Here is a 21,600-nt window from a genome sequence, read left to right on the forward strand (position 1 = left end):
AACCTTCCTGTAAAAATTTAAGACGACTGTTTTCCATAACTTGCTCATAATTAAATTACTAAATGTAGTAATTGACTAGCCAGATAAATTGAACCATTAACTTGTACCCTCAATTTGACCATTGTATTATACCTTTATATAAACTATAAGTTAGCTGGTGACATTTCATTTGAACTTATTTGTTACTGCTTGCTTAATCTTTTAATAAATTTATAAGAGATGAATTGAACTGGTTTATTTCTCAAAACTTCAGCGTAGATTAAGTAACCTGCATATGAAAAAGGTAATATCATTAATCATTCCTGAGCCCATATTTATTTTAATTACTTAAAATAATGCCCTGTTATTCCTACACACTGCAAGAAACAAACACAGGCTGGTCAAAGAGGAGTATGGATATGCTAAATCTAGAGCCTCACCCAACCCTCCAAGCTGCAGAGAGTCACAGCAATGTGAGCCTTTGTAAAACAAGTGGGGAATTTAAATCAACCTCTGTGAAGGTATATAGGAAAATACACCTTCAACACTGCCCAGACACAGAATTTTACATTTCACACTAAATTACTCACCTAGCAACACACCTTAAGGCAGAGGAAAGGAGAAAAAGCACCAAAGGTAGCAGTTAGATATCAACAGAGTGGGGTTTGAGAACACATGCTAGAAGCCAGACCAGAAAATAGCAGCTACATTCAATACCTTTCTGCTGGGGGAGTGCATTACAGGAGCAGGAGGAGAAGGTGGCCCACGAGGAATTTTCTTGTTAATCCTGAAGGATAAAGGATAATGTGATCAGTAGGCAGTCAGGAAATGTGCTTATCAAAATCCTCTACTTGCTATGAAAAATTCCAGGTACTCACTTGAATCTTGGAGGTTCCATGGGGTCCTTCTGCATCTCCACCATTCGAATAACCCTCTGTTTTGCTCCAGAGTTGAAGGCCACACCCTGCTGAGATGGTGTGTATCTGAAGAAAGCAGTTGAGATACATTCAGTTCTCTATACACTGCCAGCCTCATCCTTCCTCATTTAACTGCTCTGCATTTCAGTTTTGTTCACACCAATTTTTTAAAATGCTCTTCAACACCAGAATGCACAGATGTAACTAGATATTCATTTAGCATTTGAACTGCCCCTTTTCAGGCTATAGTGGTATAGTGTCCTGTTTCTGCAACAGGACAGAGTGTAACATTTAAGTTACAAACTAGAAGGATGAGAAGAGTCTTATCTAGTCAGATGCCATAGTACATGCTCATAGACATTGTTGGACTACTCACTGGCTATGACCCAAAAAAGTCCTTAATATACTTGCAGAAGTATGCTCTGAAGTGACCCAAACCCTGGTTTGGAAGTTTCTTGTGGCTGCAGCTGAGATTCCTTCTAAATAAAGACTATTCTTCTAGTTCAGAATTGCTTTAGAGTTGGTCACACTATGTAAAGAGAGAGCCTGGTTATAAAGACCTTATTTTGAATGGAAACACACACATCATGGTCAGTTTCCCTAGCACACTGTGCCCTCTGTAATGCGACTAATATTACATTCCATTAAAAAGCAATAACCTCTTAAAATGTTTTAACTTCTGGTGTGAAGACAATTAACATGGTTCAAAATAACTCGTCATTAATAACGAAGTCTACATTTCTTGAATTAGTTTCATACTGCAGCCTCCTGCAAAGGAGTAAGCTTAAAAAAAAGAGGAGCCTCCTCCTAAAAATCAAGGCATGCTCTCACTAATCAATTCTACACAAAAGGGTTATATACTCTAACTCAGTCCATACCGGATGTACTGAGCTGGAGCTAGTTTGTCGGCTGCTCGGACTGGCATGGCTGCTGCAACTTTCTGGGAGACCGATTTCTCCAGGGCTGCTCTTGTTTTTTCAGTTAGCTGTAATCAGGAAAATAATGTTGAGTGCCATAACAAAGATGCAAAAAATAGAATGCAGCTCTAATAGCTATATGCATCAATGCATACAGTACCTCTTTCACTGCTTCCTCATCAGGTCTTTGCAGGTCGGGGTCATCCACATTCATAACCTCTTTAGGTACCAGATCTGTATATTTGCTGTAAATTACCTGAAACACATTATAATTGATCAGTGCTGTGAAACAGGAATAGATAGAAATGCACCATTCCTCAAGGAGATATTTCAGAAGATAGATTATCCTTTGATAGTATTTAGCATTTATATAGCAATCATTCAGCTTCCAGGTGCACCATAGTAATCAGGATTTCTCAAAAAACAAATAAAATAGGGAAGTAGTATCACCCCCATTTTACAGATGGAAAAACTTGAGGCAAAGAAGTGACTTGCCCTAAGTCACATAGCAAACTGCCATTAGAGCTGGGATTAGAATTAATGAATTCATGGCTCCCAGTCCCATGCTCTGACCATCAGTTTCCTTTTTTTTCGGATCCCTCAGCAAAGCTAGAAAACCCTGATTTATACATAAATTTTCACGAAGAAGGGAAACTTAACTCAAACGGCTATCCTGCTTTTATACCTTACACCATCATCTTCCCTACCTCCTTGAAATTGTTAAATATTTGACAGATTTCATGTTTTTCCCAGCATGAATAATTCAGTCCTCCCACACACAATTATTAAATCTTAAGCCCCAGTAAGAATAATATAGGGAAGGAGTGTTACTGAAAGGTTCATACAGGGAAAAAAAAACAAACAAAAAAACATTGCACCTAGAATTAGGATTTTACATCTGCCTCAATAAGAAATATCAGAAAATCCTGGCTCAAAGGGTTAAAATCTCTCAATAGCTATTCTTGCAAGTAGAAAGATGGAATAAACTGCTCCTAATAGCGTATGCCTAACTATAAAACTGACCTGTAGCCTCAGTGCTAAATAAGCAGTAAATGGCTCGTGTGTGCTACTTATCCACATCTCCAAAATTAATAATCCCTTAAATGAGCAATACTATTCCAGCATCTCACAAAGCCAAGTGAAGGACATCTGAAGAACAGTATTCCTCTTTGGTAATTAACCATAAAACCCAAGAGCCTCACTGCATGAAGAACCAAGCACATCGAAGGAGCTCAGAATATTCTCAGAGACAAGAGAAGGCTACAGGAGTTATCTCAAAATTACAATATACCTCTGTCAGGTGATTGGAGCACAAATGAGCTTTGTGAACTAAATCCACAACTCATTACTCACTAAACAGACATTGTACTTGTGTGCAAAGTGACAGCAAAGTGGATGCAACGGGGAGATCAGTCTGACATTAGTGGCGATAAACAATATTCCCACCTCCTTCAAAAACAAAAAAAAGTACAAGTATCTTATAAATTTTAATTGGACCACTTTTTTGATTATGAGGATGAAGGAAAGTCAAGTAAGAGATTCACTGCTATTGGGTTTTAGCATTTCCATTTTGAAATTACTCCAATGTGGAGTGATCAGTCAGAAATCAACTTATTGGTCCCACTGAAAGATTCCTTCTGCAGGTTGGGGCAGTCTTAACAGGCAGAGACTAAATGTTTATGTGCTATGGTGCTATTGGAAGAGACTGCTCTCTGCTCTTCCTATATCTGAAAACACTTCACCTAGCAGTAGAATCTGATCACACATGCTTAGGGCTTGTCTACACTTACATTTTATAGCACTCTAACTTGCTGGCTCAGGGTGTGAAAAATCACCCCCCCGGAACGGAGCAAGTCTGAGCGCTTTAAAGCGCTAGTGTAGACAGGCTCTGAGCTAATCCCCTCATAGAGGTGGATTACCAGGAGCACTGGGAGAGCTCTCTCCCAGCACTCATGCCCAACCACACTCGCACTTCAAAGCCCTGTCGCGGGAGCGTTCCCACGACAGCGCTTTGAAGTTTCGAGTGTAGCCATGCCCTTAGAATCCCATAAGACCAGGCTTATATGGAGAACTTTCTTGCCTGAAACTTGTCACATTGCAACTGTTTAAATATTTTTTCAACAATATGTTTGATTCTGTATATTCAAAGTGGCTCTATACAGAGCTTTACCAACTACATATGTAAAGTAAGGATCACTTGCCTGCCACTGAAATGCAGCCATCTACAGGATGGAATGTGGTAACCCCAACACTACAAAACAGATTTTTCCATTTTGTTCTGTGACATAAGTGACTAACTTCAAAAATCTTCCCTGTACCTCAACTGGAGAAGGCACCATCTATTTATCCAAATTGGTATTCAGGTCACTCCACAAAGACCCAGGATTCACCCTACTTCTCAAGAAAAGCTCTATCAAAAGAGGTGGATACTACTCTGATATGAGTAATGAACTATTTCACAAATTATTAGGTCTATTCTATTCTATTCATGTTTTCACACCATAGCCATCACTGCGATATCTGAGTTCTTTTATCAACATGACTAGCATTGCTGACAAGTGGTTCTCTCTCTCCTCCACCCCCACCCCCACTCCCTCAGGAGACAACTATACGTGGCTTTATTTTAAATGTATGTTGTGTTATGTGTTTCCATTAGTGAAAGCAAGAATTAAGAAGAGCGTCTTCTACTTCAAATGGAAGATGGTGAGGTTTGCAGTTGTTCTTACATCATATGGGAGTTTGTTCCAGTGTTGGCCCAGCCCTCAAGAAAGCTCCATCTCCTGCAGACTAACTTTATCCTTGCAGTAGACAGTTCCCCTGGGTCCGAGGAGTGCAGTTGCCAAATGCGGTCCTTGTCTTGGAGTTTTAAGTATCCTAGGCCCTGATCGTTAAGTGTCGTAAAGAAAAAGACCAAGACCTTGAATGTGATGCAATATTCTAGGGAGCCAGTTTAGTAAGTAGAAGATGGGCTTGCTATGCTCATAGTCGCCAATGTTGAGGAGACGCATCACTGCATTTTATACTAGTGGTAGTTTCTTGAGGTCTGACAGTTTGAGCTACAATAGTGCAATCTACTTGGGCATTAATCAGGAAATAAAATCCAGGCTATGTCATCATCTGCCAAGACAGTCTCCTAGCCAGCTGAAGAAAGCAGAGGAGTTACTCACAGATGCTGCGGTGTGGGAATTTAGCATCAGAGAGGTATGCAGGAACACTCTCGAGCTTCAGAATTTGACCAGTTCAGGTCCGCTAAGGGAGACTGCAGCATGGTTGCAAACTTCTCAAAATGCTTTCTTCTCTATATCAGCATGACCTTCTTTTTTGAGGTAGAACTTCAACTAACTGTTCTTCATCTATGAGCTGATTTTTGTCAAGCACTGGGCTAACTTAGAATCATAGAATATCAGGGTTGGAAGAGACCTCAGGAGGTCATGTAGTCCAACCCCCTGCTCAAAGCAGGACCAATCCGCAGTTTTTACCCCAGATCCCTAAATGGCCCCCTCAAGGATTGAACTCACAACCCTGGGTTTAGCAGGCTAATGCTCAAACCACTGAGCTATCCCTCCCCCCCTCCTTAGCAATAGCGGTGTGGTTATATGTTGTGACGGATAGACAGAGCCATCTCATTTGCTCCCTTGCTACAAGGCACGCAGAAGAGAAGCATGCAAGTTCTATAAAAATAGCCTTTGAGAAGCAATGTCAGTGAAAGGCAGCTAAGTAGTATCACCTCCAACTCCACATACTATCACCAGCTCCTCCACGCAGAGCCACTCTACTAGAAAGAGGCTAATTCTGCCATTGTAAGGGTGGACTTTGGGGACAGCTGCCCTATAATGCAAGTTCTCCTAATATGGAAGCATAACATTAGCCTCAACAAGACACGTAAATCAGTGATGTTCCAAGAAGCATTAATTTATGCTGTGTGCCATCTGAATTCCATCACAAACCACACGGGCAGAGTTGGTATTGGAATAAGCTCTGGCAATACAGGAGCCAGGTGTGCTATTATGGATATCTGGTTTAGGATCCACAAAGTCAGGTCTGGATTTATCTGTAGATGCCTGGCTAGTATCGATTTATCAGGCTGCTTCTGCCATCCTCAAGAAGCAGAGGTGATGTATCAGATCTTCAAGTACCCACAAGCCCAGTTTTTTTCCATGAAAGTTCCTTATACTCGGTATTTTTTATATGGAAAGGAAACATAAGAGGCAAATAGCGGAAGTGATGGAAGTTGCTGGTAAGCCACCTAGATACAAGGGTTGTAGTGATAAACCTGTTTGGCGGCAGCAGTCTTCTTTACAGAAAGGCCAACTATTTAATTCAAATTTGAGACAATTCATAGGCTGTAGAGAAAGCAAAATAACCTATGTTCCTAGCCCAGACAATAAGGAGCTCATGAAGCGATCCCAGTTAGATCCAGAACACCTGGTGGGCCAATTTATAAATATCTGTTCTTCTTCAGCCATAGGTACTGAGATCTGAAGAATATCTGAATTATATGTATAGTCCAGGCTATTAAAGATTCTATAGTCAATCTCATTCACAGTGTATAATCACAAAAGTTAGATCTGTAAAATCCACTTGAGGTCACCCAATTCACAGCAGGCCAATGAAGAATCATTCCACATACCATACTTGCTAATGCTCTCTCATCTCCTTTAAAACATCTAGCAATGAGGCTTGTCACTTCCATAGTAGACTATTCCATGATGTTCATTTTCCTGAGACAGAATCTAAGTTTTCCTTTTCTTTATTTCACCTCTTAGTCCTAGTTATGTTCCACTATACCACCATAAATAATTCCTCTCTTCCCTAAGTGTTTACATTCAAATATCTGTAGGTGGAGTCAGCATGGTCCAGGATTCAGAGCACAGGACTGGGATCCAGGAATTTCTGCATTCTAATCCTGGCTCGGCCACTAACACACTGCCTAGCCTCAGGCAAGTTACTTACCCAATCTCTAGCTCCATATACTCACTTTTTAGCTAGGAAGAACACTTACCTTCCTCGTTGGAGGCTATGTGGATAAAGTTAAAGCTGGCACAAATCTTTGAAGATTTAAAGTGTTTAGTATTTTCCCCTTGCCCCCACTAGTCACTGCTTAGCCATGCTACACACTGTTGTATTATAAATCTCTAGCCCTATTAGTAGCTACATTCCAATTCTTGTGGCATCCCAGTGGAAGTCTTGTTCACAACTCAGCATACTGCCATTGCCATGATGTACTTTTATTCCTTCGAATTACTTTCAGTCCACATGAGAGTTCAGAGCAAAACTGATTTTAGCCCATGTTTCAAATATGCTGTAGTAGGGTGATGTCATGAAGATACACAATACATGGCATTTATTCAACATACATAATTGATTGGGTTTTCAATTTAAATGATTGTAACAGTTTGTCTGAGGCATCATACTTTGAGTTGCATAATAAACTTCAGATAAGTGTAAGAGTAAAAAAAAAATCAAAAAAATCTAATTTGAGTTTTTAAAAAGTTAATGATTTTTAACCTTCCTAGTGTTCTGATTAAGGAAATTTTCACCCCTGAAAGACTGAGTCACTGTCACATTTATTGGGCACTTGATACTTTTAGAAAGCTACACCTCTTTCCCATCTACCTTGGGGTTTTGAACAGCACTCATCCCTGTAAAAAGTAAGTGCTCCTCCTAGTGCTCAAATTTTCATAAAAAGCTCCATCAATCCAGGAAGAATCTTGAGTTCCTGAACAATTATCCAGATCAACATCTCAAGGATTCTAAATTAAAAAGCCCCCTGTGTTCAGTTCTTTCTTTTCAGATTTCCTTTAGGTTACTCTAGAGAGGAATGAGTAATAGTTACCATGGCAAGGAAATGGTCAAACATCTGGTCTAGTCAAACCTCACTAATTCTCCTATTCCCACACCTGTTTAAGGAAAATAAAAGTTTTGATGTAGTCTATGATCCAATCCACCCTCTCTGAAATATGGGCTCCTGACAATGAGCTTGGGAGTTTGCATAAATGGTCTTCTAAATGTCAATTGGGATACCACAATACCCAATTTAGCCATTTCCTTTTAGGAATCACTACTACAGATACAGGAGCCAAATCTGTCCCCCATTGAAGTCAATGGTAGTTTTGTCACTGACTTCAGTGGGAGCAGGTCTGGGCCCAGAGAGTCTTACAGTATGGCAATTTTAAGTCAGCAACACTGCCAACCCCATATTGCAATGCAATGGAAGTTGCAATAACAAAATAAAACTCCAATGCAAAAGGGTTAAAACATGAAGACTAGTAAAAAAAAAAGTCAATGTTACTGTGACACTGGATTACCAGATGCCAATTCATGCCAAGGCCCCAAGCCTCACTGAACATTTACAAATGCATAGCTGGAAACCACTCTTGGTTACTTGTGCATTAGCAAAATAAATATTAGATGTTAAGTTGTGTTTAGTATTTTATAAAATGCTTGAAGCATGCTGCATGTATTGTTCTCAAGCAGCTATACCCCATGTTATAAAGTGATACCAAGCATTTGCATTGTAAACCTCTATGTAACTCAACAAACCAGGAAAAAGACTTGTGCAATACATTTGTTGTACGTGTTGATGGTCTCTAACAAGATGTTAAATCCTGTTCATTAAAGGCAAATGAGCTATTGTATAATATCAAGGATCAAAGACTCTGTTAAGTGCATTCCTCCTCCTCTTCCCCCCTCCCCTCATGACGAAGGGACTTCTGTGGGAACTCTGGCTATCAGCTTGATTTCTAAGGGAAGAATATATAAAAATGCCTCACAAGGAAAAATGATCATCTCTTTGCGGTTTGAACTCTCACAGGGCCAGAGACTCCAAAATGAAGCAAGAGATCCACTAGGGTTATCCCTGGGTTTTCCTTGAAAGATATTTTGAATTGAAAGATCACTACAACTCTGTCACTCTTAGGATTTAGATTGCAACTCATTTGTGTTATATGCTTGCTTGCTTTAACCTGTAAATAACTCTTACTTCTTTTTCCAAGTTAATAAACCTTTAGTTAGTTTATTACAGAATTGGCTACAGGCATTGTCGTTGGTGAGAGATATAGAATACAAACTGATCTGGGGTAAGTGACTGGTCTCAACCTGAATATTTTGTGATTTTGATGTAAGTGACCATTTATCACTAACTCCAGCTTGCCTGGGTAGCAAAATAGACTGGAGAGCCTGAGGAGACTGTCTGTGACTCACAGAAAGACTATATAGTGTTGCAGGAGTTCACATTTGTTACTGGGCTGGTGAAATCTAATTACAGAACATTCCACCAGTTTGGGGTGTCTGTCCTATTTTTGACAATCTGGCCTGAGGTAGGTACTCATGGTCACAAGTCATTCCAGATAGCATGACAGTTACAATAAAAGCACAAGGGTCCATTTTTCTGGAAGTTGTGTTTGTGCTATTTTACTGCCTGCCTTTCATAGCCAGAAAGAAAACCCCTAATTTGATCCTGAATTACAGAAGTCTGACTGAAGGCTGCCTCTGACAAGCCGACCCGCATGTTCTTTAGAACGCCCCATGATGGCCACCAAACTCCAGTAGAATACTAGCCATCAATAGACAACATTTGAGTAGGCACTTTCACCCACATTATCTAACCTCTGTAAGATCACAAAGTTATTATCACAGTTACAAAATAGAAAGACTCAAGTAGCTCTGGGCCACCATATCCTCCCAATCGTGCCACTCACAGCTGACTGATATTACCTCACCTCCTAAACTTTTAACAAAACATGTTGTCATAAATATAAAGGGAAGGGTAAACCCCTTTGAAATCCCTCCTGGCCAGGGGAAAGCTCCTCTCACCTGTAAAGGGTTAAGAAGCTAAAGGTAACCTCGCTGGCACCTGACCAAAATGACCAATGAGGAGACAAGATACTTTCGAAAGCTGGGAGGAGGGAGAGAAACAAAGGGTCTGTGTGTCTGTCTATATGCTGGTCTTCACCCGGGATAGACCAGGAATGGAGTCTTAGAACTTTTAGTAAGTAATCTAGCTAGGTATGTGTTAGATTATGATTTCTTTAAATGGCTGAGAAAAGAATTGTGCTGAATAGTATAACTATTTCTGTCTGTGTATCTTTTTTGTAACTTAAGGTTTTGCCTAGAGGGGTTCTCTATGTTTTGAATCTAATTACCCTGTAAGATACCTACCATCCTGATTTTACAGGGGGGATTTCTTTATTTCTATTTACTTCTATTTTTATTAAAAGTCTTCTTGTAAGAAAACTGAATGCTTTTTCATTGTTCTCAGATCCAAGGGTTTGGGTCGGTGGTCACCTATGCAAATTGGTGAGGCTTTTTATCCAACATTTCCCAGCAAAGGGGGAGTGCAAGTGTTGGAAGGATTGTTCATTGTTCTTAAGATCCAAGGGTCTGGGTCTGTAGTCACCTAGGCAAATTGGTGAGGCTTTTTAACCAAACCTTGTCCAGGAAGTGGGGTGCAAGGTTTTGGGAAGTATTTTGGGGGGAAGGACGCGTCCAAACAGCTCTTCCCCAGTAACCAGTATTAGTTTGGTGGTGGTAGTGGCCAGTCCAAGGACAACGGGTGGAATATTTTGTACCTTGGGGAAGTTTTGACCTAAGCTGGTAAAGATAAGCTTAGGAGGTTTTTCATGCAGATCCCCACATCTGTACCCTAGAGTTCAGAGTGAGGGAGGAACCTTGACACATGTCAATGCTTAAAAGCGACCATCTAGATTTCTAATGTCAAAATGGTGACAGTTGGTTAGAACAAACATGTTTAACCCAATTTGTTTAAGGCTGCCAAACACATGCACTCCTATTGTAAGAATGTATTACCTTGTCCTTTGACTGTCCCTGTCGAGCGATAGCGTCGTATTTTATTTTTCCTTCTGCATCCACTTGAACGGCCAAAGCATTGGACATTTTCTTCTTTCGGCCCATATCCAAAGGGTACTGGGCCACATGGATTTCTGGGAAAGCACCTCCATCTCCAAAATCCTGCACAGAAAGGAAAGAGAAGTGAGCAATAAATGAAACATGTGGCATGAAACAAAGCACGAGATTTGCCAGTATTTTTCAGCAAGGAATGGGAGCAGGGAGTGCTTTGGTTCCAGCACAATGGCCTTGTTCCCACAGACTGTACCACAGTATATTCTTTCAGTGGGCAGCAGAATTCAGAATTCTTAAAATAGAAGAGAGATGCATTCATTTTCCTTCGGGCAATGTCCAGAATTATTTGCTGCACCAAACAAGGGCTCCTATCCCAGACTGGAATATGTCAGGCACTACTGCAATGCCGATAATAATCACAGAATTAGATTCATACATGAATCAAGGCGGTTGAACTTTAAGTATTTTACTATTACAATAAAGCAACTGCAAACTACTAATGTTACAAGAGTGACAGTTTTATGCTGCTAAGCTATATTTGGTATTTGTCACTTTCCACAGCACAATTAGCAGTGGACTAGCAGCTAATTTTGTTGCTTTAATGATGAAACATTCTTTTCACAAAACCTGTAGCTCACACATTCAAAATGGTAGGTATGCTAGACTCCAACACACTGGCACTTTGGTAGGAATTCCAGGCCCCTGTGCTTCAAGAGTGCTTACCTGCCCTTTCACTCAGTATTTAATGAGCTGAAGGAGATAGGCCTCTCAAACCAGGCCATTCTGAATCTATAACAGTTGAGCTACATCTAGGATTAGTGCTCCATGCATTCTAAGAACAATCTGAGATGATTTACCAAGGTTCTTTCAAGTGTCACATTCCAAGACCCCAGTTACAGAATTAAATAATCTTCATACCCTAACCAGACCAAAAGATAGTCACTGGTCAGTAAACCCAAATGAGATTCCTTTTCATAGTACTCTTGGTATGTTAGAGACTGATTTTTAAACTTCGTTTTTATTCTCTGGACCAAGATCATGCTTGGAACAGTTTACTGCTGTTAAAGACATTTGTACTGATCTATCAACTGGACAGATACTTGTAACAGTCCTTCCCACATACTTATCAATTCATGTACAGCTGGTGTTTGGAAGTGAGGCTGGATGCTATTTGAAAGCCATGACCCCCAATTTTAAAAAAACATTACGTACTGATTTCTAGCTTTAGCAGTTTGAGGCAGTGACTACTAAAATATTAATTTTGCTAATTAAAATGCAGAAGAATGAATGAAAATGTGGAAATTTTAAGATCTGATATCTCATCAGACATTAAAACTAAAAAAGAATGTTGTATATTTGTGGAAAGCGGCAATTGCTGTATAAGATATCCTTTTCTAGTCCTGATGTTTTGCAAGGTATTAACACTTCAGTAGAGTCACTGGTCCCTTGTCCCAGAAGTGTTGTTGTTGTTAACACTGGCTTAGGACTAACCACACCAAGTCTCAGACCTCATGCCAAATGTCATTTTAAATCACTGAAAGGAATTTCTGGGTCAAAATACAAAGTGTCTTGGTGCAATTTCTCAAAAACCCCTGTTCACACTCCCAACTTGTCAGCATTTGCAGTTGAAATGAGATTAACCAAGTTCAGGGTCAAGACAAAGAACATGCATCATTATCTCAGGTTGTTTTTGGCAGTTATATATTTAACACTGAATGTTTGACAAATGCCAATGCTTTACAGGAGAGTAAGATAATCTGTTACTTATGAAAACATTGTAACCATGAGTTTGTTCTCCAATGCAACTCTTTTTAGCTGTCTAACTGTAATCATGCATGGAGAACTTTAATCTGAACTGTGTGTTTAACAAATCAGGAAAATGAAAATAGGCATGTGTTCAGAAGGCCATGATCTCAAGGGCTGCTTGCTTTCACTTTACAATATTATCCACAGGGAAAGTAATGTACAATATAGCTAGAAAGTTTCTGTGGTAAGTAGTAATACTGTAAAACAAAAACAAACCCAGAATATTTCCACTGGGATTGGTGGACATAACCAGTCAATTTCTCATATGGTGGGGTGCTACACAATTTTCTGTGCTATATTCAAGTGCTCAGATTTAATCTACCCTTTTTAAAATAAAAAATATATATAAAAGAAAATGAGAGCTATCACCAGAGCATGAATTCAAATATTTACTTCTAGCATTCGTGGTATCCATCCTTTCCGATAACCGTATGGGGGAGGTTCCCTGCGTGATGACACCAGTGCAGTCTGTCTTGACCTCTGAGATCTTGCCCTTTCTTCTAATTCTAGCTGGTCCTGAGACAGCTGAGTTGGGGCTGGTAAAAAACTGCACAAACAAAAAGAGAACGATGTTAACTTTGACAGCCTCACCCACTCAACACAACTGAGATCAAATGCAATATTTGACTCTGTTGTGAGAGTATTCCAAGGGACTGTTAATCTTTGCCACTGATCTGTGTTGGATCTGAAATAATTTATAACATTTAACAGTTGAGTGCAGGACTTTTCAACTGGGCCACAGCTACTACAGAGTTGAAATATTGAAGGTGGCACTCTTTCTCCACCTCTCTAGACTTGACATAATTAATTAATACATATTTCCAACCCCTGTTTGAACCAAAGCAGGGCAGGAGCCATGTCTGCCTTTTCTTTAGCAACAGAGTAGTAGAAATCTTACAGAACATAACACAGATCTTTCCATGTAAGTATGTTTTCGACCATTCTGTCGAAGTGAATAAGAAAAGATCCTCCAATTCTTAATGACTCCCTTATGTAAATGGCCACAAATAGACACGATATACCTCATTCTCACTAAGATCTGGACAAAGTACCCAAGCTATACAAGACGTTTCCTTTCTCCAGGGATGTGGACACTTTCTCCAGAGCACCTCTTGTTCCCATTGGCTAAGAACAAAGGACTCAGCTAAAACTCCGAACTTTTATCTTCCCACATTTCAGCTCATCCTGCACCCCCATCTAAGTACCACGCTGCCCGTCTTTACATGTCCTTAAGGAAACGTCTGGCTGCCAAAAGGTTTATATGTCAGAGTAAACACAAAAAGAGATATGCCTTAAGCGAGACAGAGAAATGACACTGATCTTTCAACTTCTCTGAGTAGACTGCCTTAGGACCTAGATGGAGCTGTGCACACGATGGGATCTATCATCCCAGCTCATATCCCGAGCGTTATATGCAACCCCAGTGCACAGGGATGTCCCGGACGCCGCTGCATCAGACCCCAGACTCCCTGTGCCCCGGTCTCCACGCAAGAGTGGCTGTGTACCCCCCTGAAGAAGGCATCGCACTCGAGGGATCCGCTGTTCCCACACGGGGGGGGGGTGAGGAGGGGAAATTAACCCTTTCAGCTCCAGAGAGCTCGCTGCACACCCTGGAGAAACGTTCCCGTCCCCGACTCCCTGTACGGGCCCCCAGTTGTACAGCCCCGAAGGGTGGCCGGCGACCTCCCCCCCCCCCGGGGTGCACGCTGCCTCCCGCAGCGCCTCCGACCCTGGCCCAGCCCCAGCGCTCAGCCGAGGGCCGAACCGGGAGGCAGGCCGGTGGGCGGTGTCCGGTCCCCACGCCCCGACCCGTCTCTCCGGCCCTGTCCCCGTGGCGGCAGGGCCCGCGGCTCGGCGTTCGGGAAAGGCCCCGGCTCGGTGCGGCCTACGCGCCGCCAGCGCAGTTTGTCCCTCGGCGGGGACGGGAGCCACCTCGCACCCGGGAGAGGGCCCTCCAGGACCCGGACCCTGCGGGCGTGTAAGGGCACTGGACCGTGAGCAGGGCGGAAGGAATCCGACCCCAAGCGGAGACCAGCCCCACCAACCTGGTGAGCGCCATCTTCCTCTTCTCGCTCGGATCGGGCCTCAGGGGCCCTGGCCAGCAGCCGCACGAAGGGAGATCGCAAGTGCGCAAGCGCGGACATCAAAAGTATCTGGGAGTTGTAGTCTCTCTCTCATCTTTTCTCAGCGGGAAGGTCACATGCTACACTACGCAGGCGTATGACCGAAATGTCTCATGGGAGTTATAGTCTTCCTCACAAGCCTGCCTCTAGACTAGATGACGCAATACATGTTTCTAATGCACACGCGCATGTTGAACGACGGTGGGAGTTGTAGTCTCCCTCTTCTCCAGGCCATCTTGCCTTGCGGGGCGGGGAGGTGTCTGTTCGAAAGGAGTCTGGTCAGTGATTAGGGAACTGACCTCTCCCCTTTTATGCTGATGCTCATAGCTGCTGAAGCTGCGATGGGAATTGCTGCCTTTTCATGCTTGCAGACCCTGTGCAAACACACTTACCTAGCACAGTTGTGGGGTTTTAACTTGGGATGTCTGACCCTACTGGACAAACACCAGACTTTTCTTCCATGCCTGGGGGTGAAGCTGCATGTCCATACTCAGTCACCACATGGTGATCTTGAGTCAGGATGTGGTGCATTGTGTTGTACTCTGATGACACACCACTGGTGTCATGATGCAATATTGTTAAATTGCAGCTAACCATTACAACATCAAAAAGAGTCAGTATGATGAAGAAAAACAACAGTTCCCGGACCCACCCTTGGATATTTCTGGCATTTCCAAACCGCTGCTGCCAGGAGAATGTCACAAATCCAATAAAATCTGGATAATCCCAGGAAAATTGCTTAAGGTGGCAATTCTGAAGGAAGGGAGCTCAATAAAATATTTGCATCTTTTCTCAGACATGCCTTCCACAAAGATGGCTGCTGAGCCCAGCAAGTTAACCCTCTAATTATCTATCAGCGGGATAAATTGTTCTAGGGAGAGACAGAAAAATATAATACAAGTGTGACTGCAATCAAACTTCTACTAATTCTGGTATATAGTACCTAGGAACCATAGGTTGCATTAGAAATAGGTAGGTAGCTTGATTAAGATGATGATGAAAAGTGCTATAAAGTGGTAAATATTATAAGCATTATTATGAAACTCTCACAGGTAAAATGTCCTTAACTAGATTTAAAGAAAGTAACTCATATATTACATTAAGTGTGAGCTACTGGGCTGAATTTGTGTGGTGGGCATGTGTTCAAATACCACCAAAGTAGGTTTTTTAAATTAAAGAAAAAAAGAAGCCAAAGAAAATGATATTGGGAAAAAAATTCTCCAGTGAGTTCTGCTAGCCTGTGAAATGTGGACTGGACTAACTGGAACTCATCATGGACTGGGGCATTATGTAATGTGAGTAGGGGTAGCAGACTCTGACCTTATATAAAATAAAAATAAGAAATTGAATGTATTAATTGCTATTATGCTAGTGTTTAGAGATCAACAGAGAATTGTACAAACACAGAGTAGTAGGCAGTCCTGCCCTGAAGAGTTTACAATATAGCAGACAAAACAAATACAGAGTAGGGGAAAGGGATAGAAATTATCAGAAATTAACAAACATAGGGTTCTTCCCAATGCTCCTGTGACAAGTGGTTTGCAGCTTCTGAATAGATAGACAAATGGATTAGGAAAACAGATAAGAGAACTGCAACCCAAATTTAGCTTCTAAACTTTCACTGGATGGTGCATTTGTGGGGTGAGGGGAAGGAAGGGCAGTCCTGAAGTCCCTACTCTGGCAAAATTCTGTTGGCTTCAGTGGGACCTTTGCCTCAGGCTCGAGCTCTCTTAGCAGAATTACAATTCACCAGATACATGTATATGACAAAAAGAAAAGGAGTACTTGTGGCACCTTAGAGACTAACCAATTTATTTGAGCATAAGCTTTCGTGAGCTACAGCTCACTTCATCGGATGCATGCAGTAGAAAATACAGTGGGGAGATTTTATACAACACCCATTGTTTCATGTTCTCTGTGTATACAAAATCTCCCCGCTGTATTTTCCGCTGAATGCATCCGACGAAGTGAGCCGCAGCCCACGAAAGCCCACGCTCCAACAAATTCGCTAGTCTCCAAGGTGCCACAAGCCCTCCCCCTCCTTCCGCGGACACAGACCAACACGGCTGCCACTCTGAAACTTGTCATTATTACTGTTGCTGAAGAGGCCGAAGGTCCCAGTGGGGAACGGGGCCCCCTGGTGCCAAGCGCTGCACAGACACAGAGACAATTCTGGCCTCGAGGGGCTTGGCAGCCACAGACGTGAGCAGGGGGTTGGGGGAAGAGAGGGGAGAGGGTCACAGATACAACACTCTGTATCTGTGTGCCAGAAAATCCATGGCAAGAAAACACACACCTGCCCACTAATCCATCTCCAGCAGGATGAGGTCTAACATGCCGAGCAGCTGCAGAACAGTCTCTATTTAAAGGTTTCAGAGTAACAGCCGTGCCAGTCTGCACTCGCAAAAAGAAAAGGAGTACCCGCGGCACCCCAGAGACCAACCAATCCATCTGAGCACAAGTCCTCGCGAGCCGCAGCTCACTCCATCGGATGCACACCGTGGAAACTGCAGAAGACATCATATACACAGAGACCATGAAACAACACCTCTTCCCACCCCACTCTCCTGCTGGTAATAGCTTATCTAAAGTGACCACTCTCCTTACAATGTGTATGATAATCAAGTTGGGCCATTTCCAGCACAAATCCAGGTTTTCTCACCCTCCGCCACAAACTCACTCTCCTGCTGGTAATAGCTCATCCAAACTGACCACTCTCCTTACACATTGTAAGGAGAGTGGTCAGTTTGGATGAGCTATTACCAGCAGGAGTGTGAGTTTGTGTGTGTGGGCGGGGTGTGTGTGTGTGTGTGTGAGAAAACCTGGATTTGTGCTGGAAATGGCCCACCTTGATTTTCATACACATTGTAAGGAGAGTGGTCACTTTGGATAAGCTATTACCAGCAGGAGAGTGAGTTTGTGTGTATGGTTTTTGGGGAAAAAAAAAAAGTGGGGGGGGGAGAAAACCTGGATTTGTGCTGGAAATGGCCCACCTTGATTATCATACACATTGTAAAGAGAGTGGGTAGAGGGTCTCACCTTCAGGTGTGTGTTTTCTTGCCATGGATTTTCTGGCACACTTCGTCGGATGCATTCAGCGGAAAATACAGCGGGGAGATTTTGTATACACAGAGAACATGAAACAATGGGTGTTATATAAAATCTCCCCACTGTATTTTCTACTGCATGCATCTGATGAAGTGAGCTGTAGCTCACGAAAGCTTACGCTCAAATAAATTGGTTAGTCTCTAAGGTGCCACAAGTACTCCTTTTCTTTTTGCGAATACAGACTAACGGCTGTTACTCTGAAACCATGTATATGACAGGTATTCTTCTCTCCTTCTCCATCACGGGCACTTCAGCCAAAAACACAAAACTTTTACACATATAGTTTATCAAGAGTTAACAGGAAATCATCTTCTCAGTCCTCATCTGTCTCTTCTCCCCTCCCTGCTTCCTTTAGTCCTCTAGCAACAAGCATATCTTTGTCCGTTCATATAATATTGCCACTGCAGGTTCAAGAACCTTCTCCTCTGTAGCTCCCGCCATTTGAAACAGGCAGCTTCTTGTGTCTCTCTGCCTCTCCAAACCCTCTTACACAACTCAGCTGAAAAAACTACTTTTTCTCCCTTGCTTCTGGATCTCATTCTCTCCCTCTGCTTTGATATATTATTTAATGATGTATGGTAGGTAGATTATGCAACTTTGTCAAGTGCTTTGAGATACAGTTTTTATGAAAGCTGTTGCTAAAAATTGTTGTGTAAAATTGTACCTGAGCAATCTGCCTCAACTTGAATACATGCTCCACTGGTTTCCTTGCTCTCCCTGCTTATTCCTTTTGCAGCTAAGGCCTGGGCTACACTAAAAAATTAGGTCAACACCCCGAGTGACATAGTTAAGCCAACCTAACCCTCAGTGTAGACAGTGTTAGGTCAATGGAAGAATTTTTCTGTTGACCTAACTACCAACTTTCGGGGAGGTGAATTACCATCCTCTGCCAACAGGAGAAACACTCCTGTCAGTGTAGGTAGTGTCTACATTGACACACTACAAAGGTGCAGTAGCATTTCAAGTTTAGAGAAGCCCTGATCAATCTTTCCTCTTTGCAGACAATAACCCACTTTTGTTAGTAGGTGTTTATTATAGCTTTCTGGGTATAAGCAGCGACCCAGTTCATTTGAATCCTTTTTTGCTTTCTCCCCGAACTTGCATCTCGTTGCAGTTTAATTGTGAGGTGTGAGTTTGGCTAATTTAGTGTTTGTGAAACTAAATGGTTATTTACACTGGTGTTGCATGCTTGAAGTCAATAACGATACAAGATTCTCAAATAACAGGCTCAAATGGAATTATTTAATGAAAGACTAACAATCAGAGATTAGCAGAGCACTATACAGAAAGAAAGCATACTTTATCACCTCTTGTAGGTAGTGAAGAGAAGGCAGTTTGGTCCCTTCCTTAGTACCTGGTGGAATGCTGAAAGTGTTCATTCCCGGCCTAACTTTCCAACCCTTTTCCTTTTATAGGGGGTGAGACAAAGGAAACTCCTTTTTGGAGGGAAAATTGTTTTCCCATGATTAATTTCACTATGTGGTCTGATTTGACATTTTAGTTTTTCCTAATTACTTATGGAATTTCTTGGAATCTTTAGGTTACATGATTGATAAGCTAAAAGGAATTCTAATTCGGTCATTATGATTGACAGCTGTGGCAACTGGCAGTTTTTACTGAGTTAAAAACATCTTTCAATAGATCCTTATTTCACCCATTACAGAAAACTTCTGCAATAATAAGTACCTCTTATCAATCATAGAATGTAATTAAATCATAGGCACCCCTTACCAATTACCCAGTCTTGTTTATACCATATTTCTATTCAGGCTGTCAAGTGATTAAAAAAATTAATCACGATTAATTGTGCTGTTAATAATAGAATACCAATTATTTAAATATTTTTGGATGTTTTTCTACATTTTCAAATATATTGATTTCAGTTACAACACAGAATACAAAGTGTACAGTGCTCACTTTATATTTTATTACAAATATTTGCACTGTAAAAAACAAAAGAAATAGTGTTTTTCAATTCACCCAATACAAGTACTGTAGTCCAAACTCTTTATCATGAAAGTTGAACTTACAAATGTAGAATTATGTACAAAAAATAACTGCATTCAAAAATAAAACAATGTAAACTTTAGAGCCTACAAGTCCATGCTTCAGCCAATCACTCACACAAACAAGTTTGGTTACAATTTGTGGGAGATGCTGCTGCCCATTTCTTGTTTACAATGTCACCTGAAAGTGAGAACAGGCGTTTATATGGCACTGTTGTAGCCTGTGTTGCAAGATATTTATGTGCCAGATGTGCTAAAGATTCACATATCCCTTCATGCTTCAACCACCATTCCAGAGGACATGCATCCATGCTGATGATGGGTTCTGTTCGAAAATGATCCAAGCAGAGTGGACTGACGCATGTTCATTTTCATCATTGGAGTCAGATGCCACCAGCAGAAGGTTGATTTTCTTTTTTGATGGTTCGGGTTCTGTAGTTTCTGCATCAGAGTGTTGCTCTTTTAAGACTCCTGAAAGCATGCTCCACACCTCATCACTCTCAGAGTTTGGACGGCACTTCAGTTTCTTAAATCCTGGGTCGAGCGCTGTTCTGTTTTTAGAAATCTCACATTGGTACCTTCTTTGCATTTTTTCAAATCTGCTGTGAAAGTGTTCTTAAAACAAACATGTGCTGGGTCATCATCCGAGACTGCTATAACATGAAATATGTGGTGTAATGAAGGTAAAACAGAACAGGAGGACATACAATTCTCCCCCAAGGAGTTCAGTCACAAATTTAATTAACACATTATTTTTTTAACGAGTATCATAGAATCATAGAAGATTAGGGTTGGAAGAGAGATCATCTAGTCCAACCCCCTGCTCAAAGCAGAACCAATCCCCATCTAAATCATCCCAGCCAGGGCTTTGTCAAGCCAGGCCTTAAAAACATCTAAGGATGGAGATTTCACCACCTCCCTAGGTAACCCATTCCAGTGCTTCACCACTCTCCTAGTGAAATAGTTTTTCCTAATATCCAACCTAGACCTCCCCCACTGCAACTTAAGACCATTGCTCCTTGTTCTGTCATCTGCTACCACTGAGATTATCAGCATGGAAGCATGTCCTCTGGAATGGTGGCTGAAGCATGAAGGGGCATATGAATGTTTAGTATATCTGGCACTTAAATACCTTGCCGTGCTGGCTACAAAAGTACCATGCAAACACCTGTTCTCACTTTCAGGTGACATTGTAAATAAGAAGCAGGCAGAAGTATGGCCCGTAAATGTAAACAAACTTGTTTTTCTTAGCGATTGGCTGAACAAGAAGTAGGACTGAGTGGATTTGTAGGCTGTAAAGTTTTACATTGTTTTGTTTTTGAGTTAAGTTATGTAACAAAAAAAATCTACATTTGTAAATTACACTTTCACAATAAAGAGATTGCACTACAGTACTTGTCTGAGGTGAATTGAGAAATACTATTTCTTTTTACTATTTTACAGTGCAAATATTTGTAATAAAAATAATAATTTAAAGTGAGCACAGTACACTTTATATTCTGTGTTGTAATAGAAATCAATATATTTGAAAATGTAGAAAAACATCCAAAATATTTAATACATTTCTATTGGTATTCTATTGTTTAACAGTGTGATTAATCACTTAATTGGGGCTTCTCCCCACACCAAGTCCTACTACATAGTTCAAGCCAGACCTGCTGCCTTTGCTGTTATTTCGGTCCTGAGCTCCCCATGACATTCTGATTTTTAAAATCAGCACAATATCAATAAAGTAAACATGAGATGGATTAAGAACTGACTAACTGAAAGATTTCAGATAGCAGTTGTTAAAGAGCAGCCTTCATCAAATGTGGGTATTTTTACTGGGGTCCCGCAGGGATCAGTTCTATGCCTGATGCAATTCAACATTTTAATCAATTAT

At 41.4% G+C, this 21,600-nt stretch overlaps 1 protein-coding gene across 1 annotated transcript in view; it reads right to left on the reverse strand.

Annotated features, from left to right (window-relative positions):
- The window catches only part of SNW1 (SNW domain containing 1), a 22,140-nt gene extending 7,509 nt beyond the window's left edge, over positions 1–14,631 (reverse strand). Inside the window, exons 1-7 of the mRNA XM_073349305.2 lie at positions 14,527–14,631; positions 12,875–13,028; positions 10,622–10,783; positions 1,974–2,069; positions 1,775–1,881; positions 858–962; positions 697–766 (exon numbers count right to left, since the gene is read on the reverse strand). Of these exons, the coding sequence (XP_073205406.1) occupies positions 697–766; positions 858–962; positions 1,775–1,881; positions 1,974–2,069; positions 10,622–10,783; positions 12,875–13,028; positions 14,527–14,540 (708 nt within the window). The 5' untranslated portion in view covers positions 14,541–14,631. The remainder of the gene's footprint in view (positions 1–696; positions 767–857; positions 963–1,774; positions 1,882–1,973; positions 2,070–10,621; positions 10,784–12,874; positions 13,029–14,526) is intronic.
- Between the last annotated feature and the right edge of the window lie 6,969 nt (positions 14,632–21,600).

The sequence above is a fragment of the Lepidochelys kempii genome, chromosome 6 (assembly GCF_965140285.1).
Source record: "Lepidochelys kempii isolate rLepKem1 chromosome 6, rLepKem1.hap1, whole genome shotgun sequence".
Taxonomy (NCBI): Eukaryota; Metazoa; Chordata; order Testudines; family Cheloniidae; genus Lepidochelys; species Lepidochelys kempii.